The sequence below is a fragment of the Manis javanica genome, chromosome 11 (genome assembly GCF_040802235.1).
Source record: "Manis javanica isolate MJ-LG chromosome 11, MJ_LKY, whole genome shotgun sequence".
Taxonomy (NCBI): domain Eukaryota; kingdom Metazoa; phylum Chordata; class Mammalia; order Pholidota; family Manidae; genus Manis; species Manis javanica.
In genome coordinates, this window is record NC_133166.1 from 113,489,374 (window position 1) to 113,510,448 (window position 21,075).

A 21,075-nucleotide genomic window follows, 5' to 3' on the forward strand; every position below is an offset into this window, starting at 1 on the left:
GGGGAGAGCCGGCCCTGGACTGCAGTTTGTGAGGTATTTTTCCCCAGGATTTCCTCTCCCGGGACTTACACTCCCTCTCAAACTGTTCATTGCCTTCATATCACTTTCTACAATCTGTCATTTTGCTACTTCTGAAGCAAGACATTCTCTGTGGCCTTGCGGATTATACTCAGGTAACAGCTTCAGCCTGACCCCCACTGGCCCCTCGCGATCTGCCCGCGGGAACTGCTTCTTCCACTGCCCCTGAACAATACGCAGAACCACAGAGCCTGTCCGCTCAATCTCTGGTATAGAAAGTCCTCCGAAGTTTATTTTAAATGAAGTTTCTTCTATGTGGTACATATACACAATGGAATATTATTCAGCCATAAGAAACAAACAGATCCTACCATTTGCAACAACATGGATGGAGCTGGAGGGTATTGTGCTCAGTGAAATAAGCCAGGTGGATAAAGACAAGTGCCAAATGATTTCCCTCATTTGCGGAGTGTAACAGCAAAGCAAAACTGAAGGAACAAAACAGCAGCAGATTCACAGACTCCAAGGGACTAGCGGTCACCAAAGGGGAGGGGTGGGGGAGTGCGGGTGGGTTCGGAGGGAGAAGGGGATTGAGGGGTATTATGATTGGCACACATGCTGTGGGGGGGATCACAGGGAAGACAGTGTAGCACAGAGAAGCAAATAGTGACTCTGTGGCATCTTACTACACTGATGGACAGTGACTGCAGTGGGGTATGGGGGGGCTTGATAATATGGATGAATGTAGTAACCACAGTTTTTCATGTGAAACCGTTATAAGAGTGTCTATCAATAATACCTTAATAAAAATAAAAAATAAAATACATAAAAGGGACTTACATCAAGCCCCACAGCAACCTGGGATGATAACTGAGGGTCTGATACTCCTCAAGTGGCAGGTAACAAATCCTACCATTTGCAGCAACATGGATGGAGCTGGAGGGTATTATGCTCAGTGAAATAAGCCAGGCGGAGAAAGACAAGTATCAAATGATTTCACTCATCTTTGGAGTCTAAGAACAAAGCAAAAACTGAAGGAACCAAACAGCAGCAGGTTCACAGAACCCATGAATGGACTAACAGTTACCAAAGGGAAAGGGTCTGTGGGGGATGGGTGGGAAGGGAGGGATAAGGGGAGAAATGGGCATTATGATTAGCACACTAATGTGGGGGGGCACGGGGAGGGCAGCACATCACAGAGAAGACAAGCAGTGGTTCCAGAGCATCTTACTATGCTGATGGACAGTGACTGTAATGGGGTATGTGGGGGGGACTCGATAATGGGGACAATCTAGTAACCACAGTGTTGCTCATGTAAGTGTATATTAATCACACCAAAATATTAAAAAAACAATACGGGGATTTGGGTGCCGTAGAAATCGCGTTATGGGCTGAGACTTTCACAGCTGCTTTCCAGAGCCTCCAGGTTGCAGCAGGTATGAATGGCATCATTCCGCTGGTAGCGAATGGGTTGCGCACGCTGGCACCATGAGCAGATTTTGCTGAAGTGGGAGCAATGGACGCTGGGTTGATGGTAGATCCACGTGCCGCAGGACAACGACTCACAATGGGGCATCATTAGGGGGACGGCAGAATCACACCTCTGGGGAGAAGAGGAGAGAGAGAAAATGTCACTGACAAGCCACTGGAATTGGGGGCTGAAGGCTGTGATTTCCCTCACTCCTGGGGTTGCCAGGTTCCTTGTCTTCTCAAGCCCACCCTTGTCCTAATGGCCCGAGTTCCACGGATACACACCCAGGTCTGCCTAGCGGCACCGTGTAGCGTGCTAACATCAGGCTTCCGAGAACCTGTCTGCATGCAGCCTCAGAGCGCAGTCTGCCCATATCCTGTCCTGGGCGCCTCTGTCTCTGGCCGGAAGTCCACACTCACCTTCCTGTGTGCCTACTGCCTGGCCGGGCCCTTGGCCTCCCTGCTCAGGCCTCCTCGAGCGTCTCCTCTCCCCTGGGCACCTGGCTCTGCCCTATCCTACTCCAGGCCTCACACAACCACCCTCCCCGAGAAGCAGCTCCTGGCAGCTGCCACCTTCAGCTGTGCTTCCCCTCTGCCCGGGCCTCCAGCCCCGGGGCCCAGCTGGCTTGCTAGACTCCTCACCACCACGCCCTGCCCTTGTCAGCAGCCTGGCCTGCGTGCACGCAAAGCCTGTGACCCTGCCCTGCATGGGGCAGGCACTGTGGCAGAATGAACCCCAGCAAGGGGCTTCTATCTCTGGCAGGTGTGTTTTGGGCTCCCCGGGGCCCCACACTGCCTGCAGGGAGAGCAGGACGGCTCTCATCTGCCCCTTGACACTTAGAAGGACTTAATGGATCTGTCAAAACTAATGTAGAATCAGGGAGACCGGGGCAGAGCCTGACAGACACCACAGGGCTCTTTCTTTCTCAACACCTGCAACCGGGAGCCCATCCACCCCTGTCATCTCTGTGCCCTGCAGGACGGGGTTCTCCTCACTGCATGGGGCCCTGGTTCTGGGGTGGGGGTTACTTCAGGCCCCTCCTCCAGGTGCCCGTCTCCCTTCCTCAGTGGGTTCCCGGGAACCTGCAGTCCTCTCCCTCACTCTGCTGAGGAGACGTCTGCAGGAGCAGCAGGTGACACTCTGCTTTTTGGGGAGTGTTCATGGCAGGAAGAACTTGGCACAAAACTTCCATGGTTTTTCCTGACCTGGGCGATCTCTGCCGTCCCGTGTGTTCTCACCAATCCACCCAAGGGCCGAGGAAGCCCGAGCTTGGCTGGAGTGGACGACAAGCTCTGCCAGCACCGCGGACGGGGGCACCTGTCGGGCAGCCACCCACATCTAGAAGCCTGGGCCTGTGATAAGGGGAGACCCGGGGACGGGGACCAGCTGGGGGTGGGGAATATGGGCCCTCACGCCTTTTCTCTGTCCCAGGCCTCTAGGGCCCAGATGATGTCCTTACTGTGATGCCGGGTGATCAAAGCCCAGCACCCATAACCTCACCACCACAGAAGCCAGGCCTTCTGGGCCCGTGTCTGTGGGGCAGGAGCCGCCTGCCCCTGGCTGCCCTCGGCCCAGCCTGGGGCATCAGCACCTGTCTAGGGCCCTTCTCACCTCTGGTACCTTCATCTTCTCTTTATCAGGATTCCTACAGCACGATACAATGACCGAGGGGCACTTCTGGGCCAGTGCGGCTGGGCTCTAGAAGGAGAAAACAGTGTCTGCTTCTTGGCGGGCAGCTCCTGGGGTAGGGACACTGTGGCTGTTGCCCTGCACCTGTCACTTCCTGGCCACTCCGCCAGTGTTTGCTGGGAGAACTCAAGGACCAAGGGGCAGCACCGTGTCCCTTAGGAGAGAGCCGCCCTAGTGCAAACCCGGCAAACTCTTAGTTTGCAAATAAGGCTGCTCCCCAAAAGGGCAAGAAATTCTATCACCTCGCCTTCGTTCCCGGGGCAGCCCTCCTTAGAGAAGCCTGGCCCTGGGACTCTGGGACTCAGAGGAGGGGACCAGGTCTGAAACCGAGCCCCTTTACCATAACCCACCTGCGTCCTATGGAAGACCCTCCTACACACAGGCGTTTGAACAAAAGCCCCTTGTCTCAGAGGGAATCACAGCAGTTGCTGAAACAGGCCCCTGAGTTGCTCATTCAGTGACAGAGGCCCTCGGTCAGGCTCTGAAGGGAGCACGAGAAGGGTGTCCTCTGTGTGACACTGGGAGCCCCACATCTTATAGGGGGCCCACCATGGCCCTGTCACCCTCTTCTGCCAGCTCTCCCTGCCCAGGTCATGAGGGCTGGGGGTGGGGGAGACTGCCCTAGGCTGCGGGGGGGCTCACTGTGAAGGCCAGTGTGCCCGCAGGCTCTGACACCATCACAACCAAAGCAAACACGACCTACCTTGTGTGGTGCTGGTGGTGGCTTCTGGGAAATAGAAAGATGGAGTGATAAACACAGGTTGGAAGGCTCTGGCTCAGCCTTGTACACAGGAGGGGGCCTGCTCTGCAGCAGAGGGACAGAGCAGGGCCTTGGGTGTCCACCTGAGTGCTCGCTGCGTGTGGGTCTGTGGTCGGCTGGCTCCACCTGCCTGCGCTGAGCCCACCCTTCCCTGTGGGTCCCCGGGGAGACATTCAGCCTAGGATGCCTGGTGCTGCTGCAGGCATCTAACGGGGGGTTTTCATCAGCACCCTATACGTCTTATGAAGACAAGAGATCCTCCCCTTCCCTTCCTGCTCCTCCCCCCTTCCTCCGCACACCCTGAACCGCCCCTGTGCCCGGCCCTCAGGGAAGTCCACCTGGCACCCTGGCTTCCTGTCCTCAGGCCCCCAGTGTGCAGACCTCAGGCCTTCCGGCGTCTTGCTGGGGCTGCGCCCTCACACCCCCGGGGTCCTTCCTCCCATAGTGCTCCCGGGCCTGCCCTTGGGAGCCCAGCTAGCCGGGCCTCTGCGCCCGCCCTACCCGGGGCCCGCCTCTGCCCTCTGCTGTTGCCCTGGTTAGGCAGCACAATGGCCACATGCCATGAAGGTGACATTTTCCCCCAGTATCTCAGGGACCAAGGCCCATCGAGACACCAGTCCTGGAGCTGCCATGGCAGGAATGGGGGCACTTCACATCTGTCCCCTGCCCAGCCTGGCGCCCAGCCCTGACAACTGGGCCCTGAGTAGTGACTGGGAAGGAAGGACAGGGCTCCAGAGATGGGCAGAGGCCATGTGTGTTTTGAAAGGTACAGCTGACCCAGAGGAGAGCATTCGGGGGGCACCTGGCCCTCCCTTTGGGGCCATCGCTGCCCAGGCAGGGTCTGTGCTTTCCTCCAATCCACAGCAGAGGCCCCTCCCTGGCCTTTGTCCCTGTGGGTCCTTCAGAAGCCTGAGTCGGGCCTGGGGTCACTTCTCCTCAGGGGTAGGGCCGCTCACAGGTCCCCTCTCTGGGCCAAGCCTGAGGCACAAAGCCCCTCAGAGGCCAGGCTGTGTGCCCAGGAATGGGAGGGTGGCTCTGAGCCCCCATGTGCGCAGGTGATGACCTCAGAACTGACGGGAACCTTCCCACAGGTGGAATCCCGGGGCAGCCAGGAGTCCCCATACTTTGGGGGACGGCTGGGGAGTGCCTGGGCCACAGGGCTGTGTAGTCAGGGGTCACTCACACTTTTACTGCGCCATCGCCAGATACAGCAGCAGCACAGCACCAGGAAAAAGGGCAGCATCAGGAGGGGCACAGCCCAGTAGAGAGAGTGTAAACTGAGGAACACCCCTCTGGGAGGCCCTCCATCTGGCTGAGTATCCTCTTTGTCTTCCGGCCCACCATCTGGAAGGGCTCTTTGTTGGGCAGGCGGTGGTGTGGCACCCAGTAAGGCAGGTGGGGTCCCCTCCTGAGGAAAGCACACGTGTTAAGTCCTCGTGCACCTGGGCAGCTTCCTGTGGTGCCCATCACTTGGCATCCCACCCCACACCTCCAAATCCACCTTTCCCCCTTACACTCAGATTACCCCACTCTGAGAGGCCACAGCAGGACTAGGAGCCAGGGGCTGGGCCCTGAGGGCCCTGAAGCACCCTGGGCCACAGACCCTGCTCAGAGGCTCTGACCCAGAACCCTGCCAGGGTGTCCGGCATCCTCCGTGCTGGGCCACAGGCAGTGCCCACTGCATGCCCGGGCTGACAGCACAGGGGCCTGGGGAGGTGCCCACCAGTGAAGGCACACATGGGGTGCAGGGGGGCTCCTGGGGCCGGGATGAAGGGGGTCTGCAGCATCAGGGCAGCACCCTGGGTCTATCTCCCCATAGCCTGGCCCTCCCTGGCCCCTACCCAGAGCTGCTCAGCCCCTCTGAGCTGCACTTCCACATCCGGAGGAGCGAGTGAGGGGACACCTGTGAGGTTTAGGGTTCAAACCCCATCCTGGTACAGGGCAGGCCCGTAAGGAATGGGGGCTCCTGTCCTGTTCTTCTTCATAGTCACGGAGAAGCCCACTGTATCTGTGCAGTCAGGGGCTGCAAGGCCTGAACCGGTCACCCAAGTGCGATGCTTCAGGTTAGGGGGAGAGGGACAGGGCGACGTGGACTCGTGCCCAGGAGGCAGGGCCGAGGAGAGGGGAGGCCAGGCCAGGGCGGGGGGGAAGCCACTGTGCTGGGAGTAGACACCGGTTGGCTCCTGAGTTCTTCTCCCAATGTGCCTGTTGAAGGGCGCTTGTCACCAGGTGGGACCCCAATGGGCAAGTGGGTCAGTTCCGTCTGCTGCCGGGAGCAGACATCCAGGGATAAGTATAAACAGACATGCCCAGGAGTGTCAGTGCTGTCGGAAGCCAGGCGTGGGAGCAGGGGCTGTACCCGCAGCGGGGCCCGAGCACCAGTGCAGTGGAATTCACCTCCACTATGCAGGGCCGGAGGGGGTCCCAGCCTCCAGGGCTCCTGGGTCTGAGACCCCAGTTTTGAGGGCCTGGACTCTAGCTCCCTGCACACAGCCTCCAGCCTCCACCCCCCACCTAAGCCAGACCCAGAGGGAGCTCTGAACTCCCCACCAGGAGACCCAGGCCAGGGAGGCGGCAAGGTGGGAGTCAAGGGGCCGCTCTCAGCACTGTCCCGGAGTCTGCTTGGAGCTCCAAGTGCAGGGTGCCATGTGCCTTCAGGGACCCTGGGCTTGCAACAGGGCAGAGGAGCTGCACGGCCGCAGACACCTTCACAGGGGTACCCCGAGGGCACTTCTGAAGCCTGAGCGGGGGCACCGCTCCCCAGGGAAAGGTTCAGGGGCTGCCGTGGCTGTGAGGTGCTGCCCAGGTGCCCAGCTGCCCAAGCGACTTGCTGGGCCTGCCCTGGACACTGTTCCTGCCTTTGGCTTCCCAGTGTGTCTCCCTGTCCGGGGATGCACAGAGTACAGTCCCAGGGGGCGGCAGTAGTCTCACCCTGGACGTCGCACAGGTCGTCCTGCTGATCTCTAAATCCTTCTTGATGAAGGTGAGGCCATTATCCAGGCTGATATCGATGAGGACGGCCCTAGAGCACAGAAAGGGCAGACGGTGACCCGCAGCCCAGACGGCACCGTGCGTGCGCTTGGCTCAACCTGCACCCGACCGTGGTCCTCGTTGTAACAGCTCTGATCAGCGGGTATTCAGGACCCTGAGTAGGGGGCAGCATGGGGCAGGAGGGCCCACCCCAGGACAGATGAGGCCCCCTGTGCAATGAAGGCTGAGCAGGCTGTGAGGAGCCCTGCAGGGCCCAGATGCCCTCGTGGCCACGGGCCAAGTGGCCAGGCGGGCTGTTTGGTGTCACCTCCCAAACTCTTTTCCATGACAGAGCATGCTGGCTTGGCCCTGAAAGGTGCCTGGGCCACAGGTACCGTCCCTGGGGCCCGGCACCTCCTGCATCCTGCCCTCCTTGAGAGAGCCTGGGTGACAGGGGATCACAGCCCCTCAGGGGACCACCCGCACAGGTGGGTGCAGAGGAAGCCCTGAGCCCTCCCAGAACTGGTGTGAGCAGCTCCTCCAGAGGACGCATCACGCACGCTGGTCCCGCCATAGTGCCCATAACTGACCACATTCCCTGAGCTTTACGCTTACCGGCCCCGATTATTCATCTTCAGTCCTGGGCAGGTAACGGAGGTGTCTTCCACCGATAAAGCCTTCATTCCTGGAAGAAAGTGACACGCAAATAATGTCAATGGACATGTCCCCACATCCCCGACGCCCCTCCTGTGGCCCTTGGCAAGCAGAGCTCGCCCCTTGGCGGATGTCGGCTTCCGTTCTCTGCCTGCCTGGGAGCACCTGCCTCACACCAAGTGCCGTGCTGCTGACCCGACTGTCATTTCAGCTGCGACCTTCTGAACATTCTTACCCTTCGTTGGAGCTCAGAATGAAAACTCAATGCTAAGTATGGTCAGGGGAAAGGATTGGTGTCTGGGTGGGGAAAGGCTAGGATTAAATGGGCAAAAATACCCAAAGCGGTGCAAACTGACTTTCCCGTTGGATGTGCCCAGTCCGGAGAGGAGGAGGATGGGACGGCAGCCCAGCACGCAGAGGGGCCTGGACAGGCATGAGTGACTGGAAAGGAGTTTTCAAACCAGTATTACATGCATGGGATGAACTCCCATTTATTAGTGTCCTCTCTAATTTCTCTTAAGAGTGTCCTTCACTTTCTTGGTTAGGTTCATTTCTAGGTAGTTTATTCTTTTTGATGCATTTGTGAATGGAATTGTTTTCCTGATTTCTCTTTCTGCTAGTTCATCATTAGGGTATAGGAATGCAACAGATTTCTGTGTACTAATTCTGTATCCTGAGAATTGGCTGAATTCAGATATTAGTTCCAGTAGTTTTGGAATGGAGCCTTTAGGGTTTTTTATGGCATCATCTTTCAATCTCAAGTGAACACACCATCCTGGCAGACCTGGCAGAGGCTCAGAGCCCTGGGGCTGCGTCGACTTCCCTTCCATAGACTCATGGACTCGAGTCCTTGCCTCCCAAGGGAAGGGAGAGCCCAGGAAAGGGCGGGGGTGCATCTCTTAGGGCGCACCCCACCCAAAACCCCACCAGGGCTACAGGACAGGCTGCTCCCGGGGGTATGATGGTGCTGGGGATCGATTCAGTCCTGGGCACGAGCGGCAGGTGCCCAAGCACCCAGCCAGTGACCCCTTCCACTGTCCATGCTGCTGGTTTTTGGGGTGTGCACAGTGAATGGCCAGCATGGGCCCTGGTTTGCTGGGGGACAGCTGTCACCGGGGGACAGGAGGGGCTGCTTACGGATGATTTCCTTCCCAGTGCGAAACTGACAGACAACGTCATCGTTGCGGACGCCCTGAAAACCTTTTCCAATAACCTTGACGGTCTTTTTCCCTGCAAGAGTAATATCCAGACATCTGTGTGGGGAAGCGTGGCGGTGTTTTCCTCAGATCACAGCTATGGCAGGCCGCCCCCACAACAGAATTCCCATGAACCCTTGGGGCGTGCAGCTGTAGCTGAACCCACATCTGGGCAACCCCCTGGCCAAATCTTCTCCTTTCGGTCATTGACGGCGTACTCCCGGGAGCCTGGGCTGGGTGCAGCCTTAGGTGCCTCTCCCCACTTCCCATGACCCACGAAGTCCATCCATTAAAGGCCCCCAGCCTAGTTCCCTCCATAGGTGCAAACCCAGCCAGGGGTTTCTGCTCTGAAATCCCGACGTGCCCCCTAATGGGCGCAGGCAGGGACCAGGCAACCCTGAGACTATACACATTCACACCACATGTGCCACACACGCCACACACACACACACACGGTGCGCTCATACACACCACACAGACTGGAACCACATACAACACTCCCACCACACACATGGCACATTCACAAAACACACACACACACACTCCTGCGTTTACAACAGCGACCCCAGTTATCACCTCTAGTGCACAGAGAGGAGAAGTCCACAGACGTAATCTCTACACAAGACCTGGCTATGAGCTGCAGTAGAGAGAGAGAGGAGTGGCAGGGTCACGGGTGTGGACGGCGGGGGCACGGCGTGCAGCCCCCTCCATCCCCCTCACTCACGGGGTCAATGATGTCTTCCAGTCCGCTGTATCCGGTGTCCACTGCAAGCACATGACCCACTGTGCCAGCAATTTCCAGGAGCTGAAAGGGAGAGGAGACAGCCTGGGCCCACAGCCAGGGGTGATGACCCAGAGGTCCCCATCCCAGGACACAGACACGGAGGGCTACACCCTGGCACCTCCAGCAGCCCACCCTCAGGGGAGGGAAAACCCTTCCACCCTCACCTCTGCTGTGCAGGTCTTACACAACACTTGCTACTCATTCTGAACGGCCACCTTGCACATCTTTCAACTCCCTGGGCCCAGCCTAAGCGGACAGCCCCCCCTCCTACTCCCCAGGGACCTCCTGGGGGGTGGAGGCCCATCGTCTGGGCGACCCTGAGAGCGCCGTCTTTGAAGCTTTCCCCTGCGAGGCTCCCAAGGGACCCCTCTTTCGCTGCTCAGAATTACCTGGTATTTCTGGGAATCTTGCACACCCACGAAATACAGAGTTGCCCCCAACTGCCTGGATTTTTCAGCCTGAGAAAGAGGAAGTGTTGGGTATAATAAATTTGGTCCAAATATGTGGACCCAAAGGCTGGTAACAATGGGCTTAACTCACTTCAACTTTTGTCTCCGCAAAGGATTCTGGTAGGAGTGGTCCACCTGTCAGCGCGATGATGAGGCTGGGGACCCTCTCTCCTGCGGGAGAGGCAGGGCGTGACTGGGTCAATGAGAGCAACGGCCACCGGCTTCCAGGACCCGAGCACTGCTCCCCATGCCTCACCCTCCTGGGGAGAGGCCACCCCGACCTGAGCACCTGCCACCACATGCCTGGAAGGCTTTGCAGCTTATCATGCAACAAGGAGGGCCTCCAGCCCAGGACCCACTTTGCAGATGAGGAGACTGAGCCCAGCTTAGGGTTCCTCCTACAGAACTGTCACTTCTCCCAGATGGCACAACCTTAGCCCTGAAAGGCAACGCCAGCAATTTCACAGGACAAGCACCAGCCTTCCAGAGGAGCAAAAGCAGGAGGGGGCACCCCTACTGTGCACGACTCCCGCCCGGCCACGCAGGCCCGTTCCAGCTCTGGGCCTCACCCACAGCTCTCCCGCGGGCACCTGCACACCCAGGCTCAGGGCTCGAGTAAGAGGCAGGTGAGCAGTAGACCCCCTCCCAGGCTCAGTGCCTCTCCCGGGGCCACACAGCTTCCCTAGACCCTACAGCCAAGGTGAGGATGCTTCTGGGACAGGCACAGTCGCTCACACTGCGGGAGACCCAGAGCAGGAGCCTCAGCCCAAGGGCGGGAGCTGGAGGGAGAAGGAGTCAGGGCGGAGCGCCTGCTCAGCAGGGGGAAGCGCGGGCTCCCTCCTCACCCTGAGGCCCCGCCGCTCCAGGACCCTCTGGGTCTCCCCCTTTCTCCTTCATGCAGCCCGGCTCCAGGGCCAGCGCCCCCCACTTCCTAGGAACCATGGCGTCGTCCGCGGGACCCCTGGCTGTGCTGCGGAACATCACGGGGTGGCTTTCAGCCCCACCCCTCAGAGCGGGAGGCTGCCGCTCAGAGAGGGCAAGCAGCTGGTCCCGGCGTCAGCGCCAGGACGCGGCCTGGGCAGGGCCGCCCCGGCCTCAGGAAGGCCCAGGCCTGGCTCTTTCCCGGGACTCCACCGCCAGGAAGGAGGAAGCAGCTCCCTTACCTGCAGCACGTGTTCTTTCCATCTGCTCATTCGCCTGCAGCAAAAGGAAGGAAGATGTTGGGGGGGGACAGTGAGACGACCCAGTGATGACCCTCTGCCAACCTCATAAAGCAGAGGCACATCCCAGAAATCCAGATTCCGTACCCTTTTCAATCCGTGCTGCATATTTATGGCTCCTGAAGGTATGACATTCAACAGATCGACAAGACCAGTGTTTATTTTATTTCTGAAAAGAAAAAAATCAGAGCAGGTGGGAGATGGAATGAGGGGTTGCCTCTTACAAGCGGCCCCAGGCTGTCCTTGTCCGTCTGCACGAGCAGCCCTTCCGGGACGGGTGAGGGCCACGTCAAGCAGCCCTGGCCCGGCCCTCTGCCCCGTGCCTTTGGCATTGGCTGGCCTGGTTCCCACCGTCCCAGTCCCGTATCCGGTGAGTGGGGTGGGGAGGGCATGCGTCTGTCTAGCCCCATAGGTGTGGCCTGGGCTCTCTGCGCTCAGCTCTGTCTAAGCCGTGCAGAACTGGGGACCTCACCCCGGGATACACCCTGACTGCCCCCGGTGAGTATGGGGAGATGCCAAGTGTGATTCCATCACAGTGTGACTGGCAGCACGCCCGCCCCCCGGGGGCCCTGGTGAGGGCGCACTCTTCTCCCACCCTTAAGGCTAGGTTGGGAAGGTCACCGTGGCCCCTCCTGTCCACGGGCCCTGGGCCCCTCCAGTGCAGGGTCCTCGGGCCTTCTGCTGCTCCTCCCACTCCCAACCATTTTCCTCCATGAGAATCTGAACCTCCCTGCTACTCAGAAGCTCCATCCCCTCCCGCCTCCCGCCTAGACCCTCCTGGGATGCAGGCCCACGGGGCCTTCCTCCAGCACCCTGCCCCAGCCTGGTGTTCAGGACCCACTCCTGGGCTCCCCTCACCAGACTCGGGGGGAACACGCTCCCCTCCACTGCAGCACCCACACTTGGGTGATACCATCCCTTCGTCCCTGGTTCTGACTGTCCCCTCTTCCCCAGTGGCCCGGGGCAGAAAGTGACACACAACCGCAGGTGCCAGGCTGTGTCCCTAGAGGCCCCCACATCTGCTCCACCTGATCTGGGAATCTTCGCAGTCGGCCTGCTCTAGGGAAAGGGTTGAGCATGGAGGGCTGGACTCGGAGGGGAGGAGTCTGCCTACCAGCACAGGGTCCGGCCAGGGCCAGTGCACAGGCTGCAGTGGGGCCCGGGGGGCCAGGGCTGTAGGTGGGGGTGGGCAGAGAGGGGAGGGCCCAGGACACCGTGCCTGCACACCCGTGTGCTCCTCGGTGCGGCTCAGGGACCCCCTCTGCTCCCTGGCCCTCCCTGTGGCCTGATCGCTGGGTCTGCTCTAGGGGATCAATGAAACACTTACCTGTCCGAGGTCAGCTGCATATTGACGTGGCCTTGCGTCGAGTATGTAATGAATGACATGCGCTGTTCAGGGCTTGGGAGGAAACATGGACTTGTGAGCAACTATACACACAGGGTGAAAGTGATGCTGGTGTGCAACAGGCAGGGGGCGCCCCCCAAGTTCCCTGCTCTCCGTTCTGTCTCTTAGTGTGGAGCCCATTTCCTGGACTCCACAAGTTCTCATCACTTTAGTGAAGGATCATGAGGCCCGGCAGGCGCGCAGCCCTCCTGTCAGAGTGCGGCAGAGCGCCCTGCGGACCCAAAGCCCGGAAGTCTGTTTCCCTCTCTGCCTCTCTCTCTCTCTCACTCACACACACGCGCACAGGGCTGCTGCGTGCACAGGAGACAGGCAGCTACCTGCTCTTCACGAGGGCCTCCCTCGCTGGCCGCCCCTCTCCCCTCCTGACAGATTCTTGGTCCTTTCCCTTCTCCTCCTCCCTGGACGATCTTCCCCACCTCCCTCCCCCTCGCCTCAAAGAAATTATGCTCCCTCCTCAGCCATTCATATTTCCTAATCTGTGAGGGCCTCCAGGGAAGATGTGCCCCTGAAAACAAGGACAGACCCCCAGGAAGGAGCCAAGCAGGGCTGCAGAGATTTTAGGAAACAAGTGTGATCTGTCCTTCTCTCCTGTTCGGAACAGTGACCTGAGCTTTGCGACCTGAGGCAGGCCCGGGTCCACTGCATCTAAACAGCAAAGTACTCAGAGAGGAAATCGCCCTGCAACACAGAGCTGAAAAGCCGTACTTTTTAAATCTGTTCACCAAATCCCGCACAAAGCTCTGTGTGAACATCCAGTTGTGTACACCTTGTGATCTGAAAAAGAAGAAGACGTGAGTCAGAGACGGAGGTGCATGTATCATGTGAGCACGGTTGCTGCCTTCCCTGCCTTCCACTGGCCCTTAGCAGGCTCCTCCGTGTGTGTGTGTGTGTGTGCGTGCGTGTGTGTGTGTGTGTGTGCGTGTGTGTGTGTGTGTGCGCGTGCGTGTGTGTGTGTGCGTGCGTGCGTGTGTGTGTGTGTGCGTGCGTGCGTGTGTGTGTGTGCGTGTGTGTGCGTGTATGTGTGTGTGTGTGTGTTGTGTGCATTTGTAATGTGTTCTATCTTAAATTTATGTTCAAGCATTTCCTTGATAAATTTAAAAATGAAATTACAGACAAACTAGTGGCATGAAGTGTGAAAAAGACAGACTGGGAAGCTCTAAGCCTTAGTTTCCACAAAGAAACACTGACCAAACAGAGGTTTAAACTGGAAACAGTATACTTCCACGGAAAACAACAAAGGTAGGCAGAAACCGAGGGAAAAAGAAAGAATGGACATACAAGACAAGCAGAAGCAAACAATAAGATGATACAGCCAGGCCTTACACACCAAGCATCACTCTAAATGTGTGTGGCACCGGGTGGCTGAGTACATAATAAAACCCAAATATTTGCTGCTTACAAAAGACTCATTCAGCTCTAAAGATATATGTCGGTTAAAAGTGAAGTGATAGAAGAAGAAATTCCATGCAAGTGGAAATCAGAAGAAATCAGCCATAGTTATATCAGATAAAATAGTCTTCAAGCCAAAAATGGTAACAAGAGCCAGTGAAACAGGATTCTGGGTAAATGGTGGAGTAGAGAGAGCCTGAAGTCACCTTCTCCACCAGATCTACACTTACACACAGAGTCTTTCACCCTGAAGAAGAGTGGAGACTGAAGTGACCACCACCTTTTATACAGAGAGGGACAGAAAGATCACGCACACATGGAACCCCAAAGCAGCAGGAGACACAGAGACGCAGGAACCCCAGGAACCCCAATCCCAGCACAGCAATTTCCCCGCCCGCTGATTAAGGGGCATGCAGGCCACAGATCTGGGCCATGTGGTTGGAGGGACTGAGTCCTCTAGAAACCACATGGTGGCCTTCAATCCTTTTCAAGAGGAAAGTCCCAGGGAACAAATGCCTGGGGCATTCTTTCTGCCCCAGGGAGTCCGCAGAGAGTCTGTTCCTTGAATGTGACCGGACAGTCCCTGCTTCCCTCTCTCAGAGCCTGGGGCCCCCTACTGACCCCAGGGACAGCACTGTTCTATGGCAGCGACTAGAGCAGGTGGGCCACTCACGAGTCTAGGACGAAGTACACGTCGTAAGTGCTCCAGCAGGATTCCCCATCTGCTGGGCTCTCCTGGAGCCTGGAGCTGGGGTCGTGACCTTGGTCCTGGGTGGGGTGGCGGAGGGTGCTCCTGGTGGTCGGGAGCGGAGATGGCGGCAGCAGCAGCAGGAACACCACCAGCACGGGGCCCCGCATCCTGGGGCCGCTGTTCTTGCCTCGGCCCAGTCCCTGGGGGCCCAGGCGGGCCCCGTAAACTGCAGGCCACCTCAGGCCAACACCTCCTCTGCTTCCTCGCGGGCTCAGGGTCCTCGGCACTCCCGACCTCAGCGCTACTCACGCTCTGATCAGTATACCTTGCACCTGCCAGCAGCCACCTGATACCTGCCCTGTGGGTCCAAGTAGCAAGTGGTGGGCTGTGGGGTGATGGCCCCGCTACTTATGCACCTTCACCCCGCCCTGCTGACGTAGGTCCATTATGATGGACAATAGGTTGCCCTGGTGACCTTGTGAACTGCAGCTCTGCCCGGTGCTCTCCCTGTGGGCATCCTCAGGCAGGAGTTTGAAGGGGCAGTAAGATGAGGCCTCCATTTGTCCCTTATCCCAAACCCTCCCAGGGAGTCTACAATTTCAAGGAAACCCGGCCCTTTGGTAAACTGACAGAGGGCAGCTGAGGGGGCCTCCACACAGACATCACTGAGTGTGGGGAGGTGGAGAGAAGATTGCTCTAAGTTTATTTGTGGGGACACTGAAGTCACCCAAGGGATAGAAGGATCTAGAAGAAGGCTGTGAAAGCAGGCCAGTGTCCTTTGTGAATGCGGGACATTCCAGTTATCTGCTCTGTGTATTGAACCATCGCAGACCTAGGGACATAAAGCAGAAAAATTTCATAGGCGCACAGGTTCTGTGGATTAGAAATTCAGAGATGTCTGAGCGGGCACGGGTTGACTTTCCTCCATGGAAAACCCACTTGCTCTTTCATGTAAATTCTGGAATCATATCATACATTCTCCACTCTCCTAAACCTCTCTTAGTATTTTAGCAAAACAAAGTTACATATGTAGATACATTTGGAGGGATTTGAATCTGCTGTCTGGACCACTCCCACCAGTGAACATCAGGCACCCGCCCTGCTTCCCTCCTTCGGGGCAAAACCAGCCACGGGTTTCTGATCTGAAATGCCCAGGTGCCCCCTACTGGGTGCAGGCAGGGGCGCACAGAGGGGGACGCAGCTCTGAGGGCCACCCTGCCCCAATCCCAGCGTGGGCTGCAGTGAAGGCTACTCCCTGGTGCCCGGTGGTGCTGGGGACGGATTAGTTCCTGGGTGTCACTGGCAGGTGTCCAAGCTGGGCTCACTGTGGGGAGGCAGCCCGATGCGGGACGGTTGTCACTGGAGGAAAGGAGGGCCTACTTACCGGGAATTTCTCGTTACCAAATCTGAATTGACAAATAACTTCCTCCCTGTTGTCTACATCTTGGAAGCCTTTTCCGATAACCTTCGATTTCTCGTTAACTGCAACAGTAACATCCATATGTCTGTGCGAGGAAGGGCTGAAGTGTTTTCCTCAGATCACAACTATGGCAGGCGGCCCCCAAAACAGAACTCCCAGGAACTTGTGGGGATGTGCCTGCATCTGAACCAGCCCCCGGCCTACTTCCCTCCATAGGTGCAAACCCAGCCAGAGGTTTCTGCTCTGAAATCCCAAGGTGCCCGCTAATGAGTGCAGGCAGGGACCAGGCAACCCCGACATAACTGAGAGAGGAGCCAAGACCTCCTGGTGAGTCAGCCCTGGGTCATGTCTGAGCTGCACACGCACACCTGGGGGCCTGGGGACTTTCTGCCGCCTGGAGTCAATTGTCTAACCCTCCCCCCACCCCCGTCTTTCTGGGGGCCTACGGCAGAATGGAAGCCAGAGAAGCCAGACCCGTGCTTGAGGAAAGAGAATGTGGGGTTTCAACAGGGTACGTGGCTTCCCCCAACACTTGGCAGTCAGAGGGTCAGGATCTGCTGTCCGTGCCCAATCCAGGGCCACAGAGGATGCCACCTCTGCTCTAGACCCGGCTGAACAGCTGTCACGCAGCTCCTCTGGAATGCCCTGGGCTCTTGTTTTCAACGCGTGGGGCTGTGACTGCTGAGCCTGAAACCCTAGAGGGGACCTGGCTGGCCTGAGCCTCGTGGGGAAGTTTGGCCACAGCCTCTACTCGCATGTCTGAGACACGCAGGGAGTGTGGCAGCTGAGGGCAGGGCTGAGAGCCCAGAGCGCGGCAGGTGCCGGCACTCCTGGGAACGGTGCACAGCGCCCCTCTGCTCCGTGCATCGTCCCCTGCCTTGCGTCCCTGCTGCCCTGCAGGCCCTGCTCTTGACCGCTTGTCCTCTTGTAGGAACTACAGCTCCCAGGGGTCTGGTTCACCCTGGGAATTGTAGGTAAGTGGGGGCAGGAGGATGGTTTCCGGGTTTTGAGCAGAAGAGATGTTGAGGTAAAGGACTGTGCTCTGCCCAGACAGCTGCTCCCTTTACATGCTATCTGCCCTCACCCTGTGCCTCCACCAGTAAGAACCCCAAGGAGAAAGTGACCCCAAGAGTGAGCACAGCCGGCTTGCAGGCAGCTGTACTTCCCCCGCTGCACTCCCGCTGCCCACCGGCTCTGAGAGCGCAGAGGGACCTGCCGCCCCAGGACAGAGACAGATCCTTTCTGGAAGGGAGGGCACTCTTTCTGGGAGAACAGTTACATACCAGGCTGCCTGGGCTCCAAGGACAGGGGACTGAAGGCGGGCGGCTCCCCGGGAAGGCCAGGTGGAGCTGGGCGGTGAGGAAGGGTGGCTGACCACCAGGACTGGCAGGGGCACAGAGGGAGGTGCCTGCCCTGGGGCGGCCAGGTGGGGGCTAGGGCACCACGTGCTGCCCAGCGCAGGTTTGTGGAGAGAATTCCCACACTGTGCACCCACTGTTCACCTGTGTGTCCCCTGCCTGCAGCAATTCTACTGCTGGGACTGATCCCGGGAGAAACCCTGCCCCACGCCCGCAGAGAGGTGCGCTTGGGAAAGCCCCCCAGGGCGGCTTGTAGCAGCGTCTCCTTCAGAACGATCTTACTAGTGGAGACTAATGACATTAATTTGGTCCTTCAACGTACCGGACTGCTGTGCAGATGGCTGCAAATTACAGGACTTACAAACCAGCAACAAATGGAGGAGAAAAGTCGAATTAGAAATAATTGGGAGCAGACCAGGGAAACTCAAGGAAGCTCTGAAAGTAAGTAGTGGGCAGGAAGGAAAGAGTCAGGAAAACTACACAGACACAGAAGCTCAAACAACACACTGCAGCCGGCAGCCTCCACGCTTCAACTGCTTCAACGGCTGTTGAGGGCAGCGCTCGGGTTTTCACAACTAACTAGGATGTGCCTGGAGGTGATATCAAGCCATTTAAAGGAGATTAAACGCCTTACACGGGTTTTAAAAGGACATGAAAGCACATAATTAATCTTGGAAGGATTCCTGTCCCAAGTCATTTGTCGCCACAAATCTTTTTACATGTTCAAAAGTTAACTCACTACAAAATTCAGATGAGGAGTTTCTCCGGATGCATGCGCCAAGGAACCTCTGCAATTACACCAGCAATTTTTTAAACAAACTGTGCAGTGTTTCAGGGTGACAGCCTAAGACAGCATCATTTCCCTAAGAGGTAAAAACAAGATAAAGTCTTGGCCCTCATCGCTCTTAAGTGTTTTTCATCTGCCAGACAGACGCAAACGTGTGCCAGTAGATCTCTTCCCGCCTCAACTTCCTACATCCTGAAGGCAGTAAGAAGCGACAAATGCCTGTTCCTCACTGCAGAGCTGACAACCCCCAAATGACGATTTTACATAATAAAAGATGTTTACTGAGGCTTACAGATTCCCTGGTCACCCGCTTCAAAGGCAGCTGGCAAATAACAGATCCAAAGATTAGCAAATTAAGGCCAGTAAACAATTTCCCTAAGGAGAATGCTAGCTCTCTTGGGCCTCTGGTACTTCCCGAGACACCCAGAAAATAGCAGATGAAAAAAGACTAAATCCGATGGCAGCTGAACAAGAAAACAGACTGTGCCAACCTGGACTCACTCTACCACCACTGAAGCAGCTTCCATGGGCCCTGCCTAGAGAAACACGGGTGCATTCTGGCAGTGATCACCCGCTGTCCAGCCCAAGGGGGGTCGGCACTCCCCAGTTAAAGGCATTCACCTTACCACAAACAGAAACTACAAAATCTCATCTGTAAGGGCCCTAAACCCTACGACATTATAGACAATTTTAACTCTACAAGTTCTCTTACAGAGTTGAACACCCAAAAGTGAGTGCGAGGCGGTCTTCAGTCAGTAGCCCCGGCTCCTCTTTCTGCGTCTGCCTCTGCATGAATCAAGTGACCTGGAGAAAGTTCTCTCATCTCTTTATTTATCCCCTTTTCCCTGCCAGGTACAAAATTAGGTCAAAGCCACCAATTCTTTTGGAAAATAAAATGAATTTCTTAGATTGGTTATGTCTACACTGTCATGCAAATACCTCCTGGCCACTGCGCAGCTATAGCCAACCCTCAAGTACGTACGATGCGGCTCGTGCCCATATTAACGCAGGAAACTGTGCACCTTTACTCTGCACAGGAAACACCCTTCCCGGAGAGGCCGGCAGACCCAGGGGCTTCCGGAACAGGCTCCTTTAGGGGTCCCCAGTTTCAAATGTGGAAATCCTTAGCAAATTAACATGCCATGCAAGTTACAAGAGCATACACTATTTTTTCATTAAGGAAAACCAAACAACCTGTCTGGCGCACTAATGTTGGGGGGACGTTGTGTATTTTCCTCGGTTCTTGTCCCTGGCGCGACAAAGACATGAAGGGCAGAGACACAGTAGTGGAGCAGAGCACAGGTTTTATTTAAAGTTCCTTAAAGAGAGAAAAAGTGCAGCAGGCAACCTCAGCGAGGAGAGGCGCCTTGAAAGGTTGGAGAAAGTTTAAGATTAAAAGGTTACACACTTAGAAAGTGTGGGCGACCTCAGAGAGAGGAGTGCCCTGAAAGGTTGGGGGTTCCCCCTTTTAAGGATTTTTCAGGAATGTGATCATGGGCTGAGGGTGCAGACCTGTTAAGCGGTCCCTGAATATTTAAAATTAACTTAATACAGGAAGTTTACTGCTCTGATTTCTCCTGAGATAACTGGCCTCTGGGTCTGAGAGCCTATCAAACAAGACCACCTGCCCAGCCCCCCAGGTGGGCTGAGTGCTTGTCTGCTGAAGAGGACGTTAAGAATCTTCCTCACTTCCTGCCTTTTCCTATGTTGTTTATTGCTGGGCCTGCGTCCCAAATTCCTCCCATCTCCTCCCATCTCGCATACCACCAGGCACAGTGTGGCTGGACGGTAAGTGTATCTGTGTGTGTGTGTGTGTGTGTGTGTGTGAGAGAGAGAGAGAGAGACACACACACACACACACACACATTTCACATATTGTTAAATGAATGAGATGAATACATTCCCAAAGTCTAATGAGCCCTGGACCGGCCCAAAACTTCCGGAGAAAACGCCAGTGTTGGGGCGGCTCCGTACTTCAAGCTGCTGCTGCTGGGAGGCGGCGAGGTCTGCGTGGGAGCAGGCAGCGGGGTCCCCGGGAAGGGCGGCCCTCTGCGGGTGGTGCGCGGAGTCTGAGGCCGGAGGCGGGGGCGGCCGGCGGCGCAGGGCCCCGGCGGTGTCAGCCCGCGGAGGTGCCGCCCCAGCGGCGGGGGCAGGCGTGCGAACTGGGGGTCCGCGGAGCCCGGCGCTGATGGCACCTGCTGGGGGCAAGGAGTCGTCGGTAGCGGCCGCCACCGCCCTCCTACGACGCTGCGCTCCCAACAGCCGCTCCCGCCGCCCACCGACACGGCCCGCGGCTGCCACCCCCAGTCCTGGGGCCGCCGCCCCCTCTTCCCAAGCCGCCCGCCGCCCGTGCCCGCCCGCGCCGCCTCCCGCCTCCGCCCCGCGCTGCCATCCCGCTGCCACCCGGGCCCTGCTCTGAGGCTCATCTAACTCAGAAAGGGTCAGCAGACAGTCTCCAGTGCCGGGGGTCCTGACGGGGCATCGGGAGGCTTCACGGGGGAGATGAGGGGACGGCAACATTCCAGGCATTGCTCACGGTTTAAACCGGGCTTAGCCCCGGGGGGGCGCTGTGCTCCTCGGCAGGGAGCAGCTGTGAACTTGGAGTGCTCTAGGCACCGGAATCTGGCGGGATATGTTGAGTGGAGGCCATATGAGGGTGACAGGGGTCGGCAGCCCCTGGAGAGACTATGGGCGGCAAGAAATTGGAGAAAATGTCAGGGGCTGAATCGTCAGCAGTCATCTGTGGAGTACCTGCTACGGGGTTTCCTGGGTCCTGGGAACCAGCCCCTGCCTCCTGGCAAATTGCACCTTGGG

At 57.4% G+C, this 21,075-nt stretch overlaps 1 protein-coding gene across 1 annotated transcript; it reads right to left on the reverse strand.

Moving 5' to 3' along the window:
* Positions 1-1,324: 1,324 nt before the first annotated feature.
* On the reverse strand, positions 1,325-14,990 carry LOC140844705 (anthrax toxin receptor-like). Its single transcript, XM_073217743.1, has 15 exons — positions 14,679-14,990; positions 13,322-13,390; positions 12,539-12,610; positions 11,299-11,380; positions 11,155-11,188; positions 10,083-10,162; positions 9,932-10,000; positions 9,483-9,563; positions 9,335-9,395; positions 8,700-8,792; positions 7,524-7,593; positions 6,870-6,960; positions 5,122-5,346; positions 3,101-3,187; positions 1,325-1,621 (listed from the first exon to the last, which is right to left on the reverse strand). The coding sequence occupies exons 1-15, from the start codon at positions 14,861-14,863 to the stop codon at positions 1,403-1,405; spliced, it is 1,518 nt and encodes a 505-aa protein (XP_073073844.1). The 5' UTR covers positions 14,864-14,990; the 3' UTR covers positions 1,325-1,402.
* Positions 14,991-21,075: the final 6,085 nt, after the last annotated feature.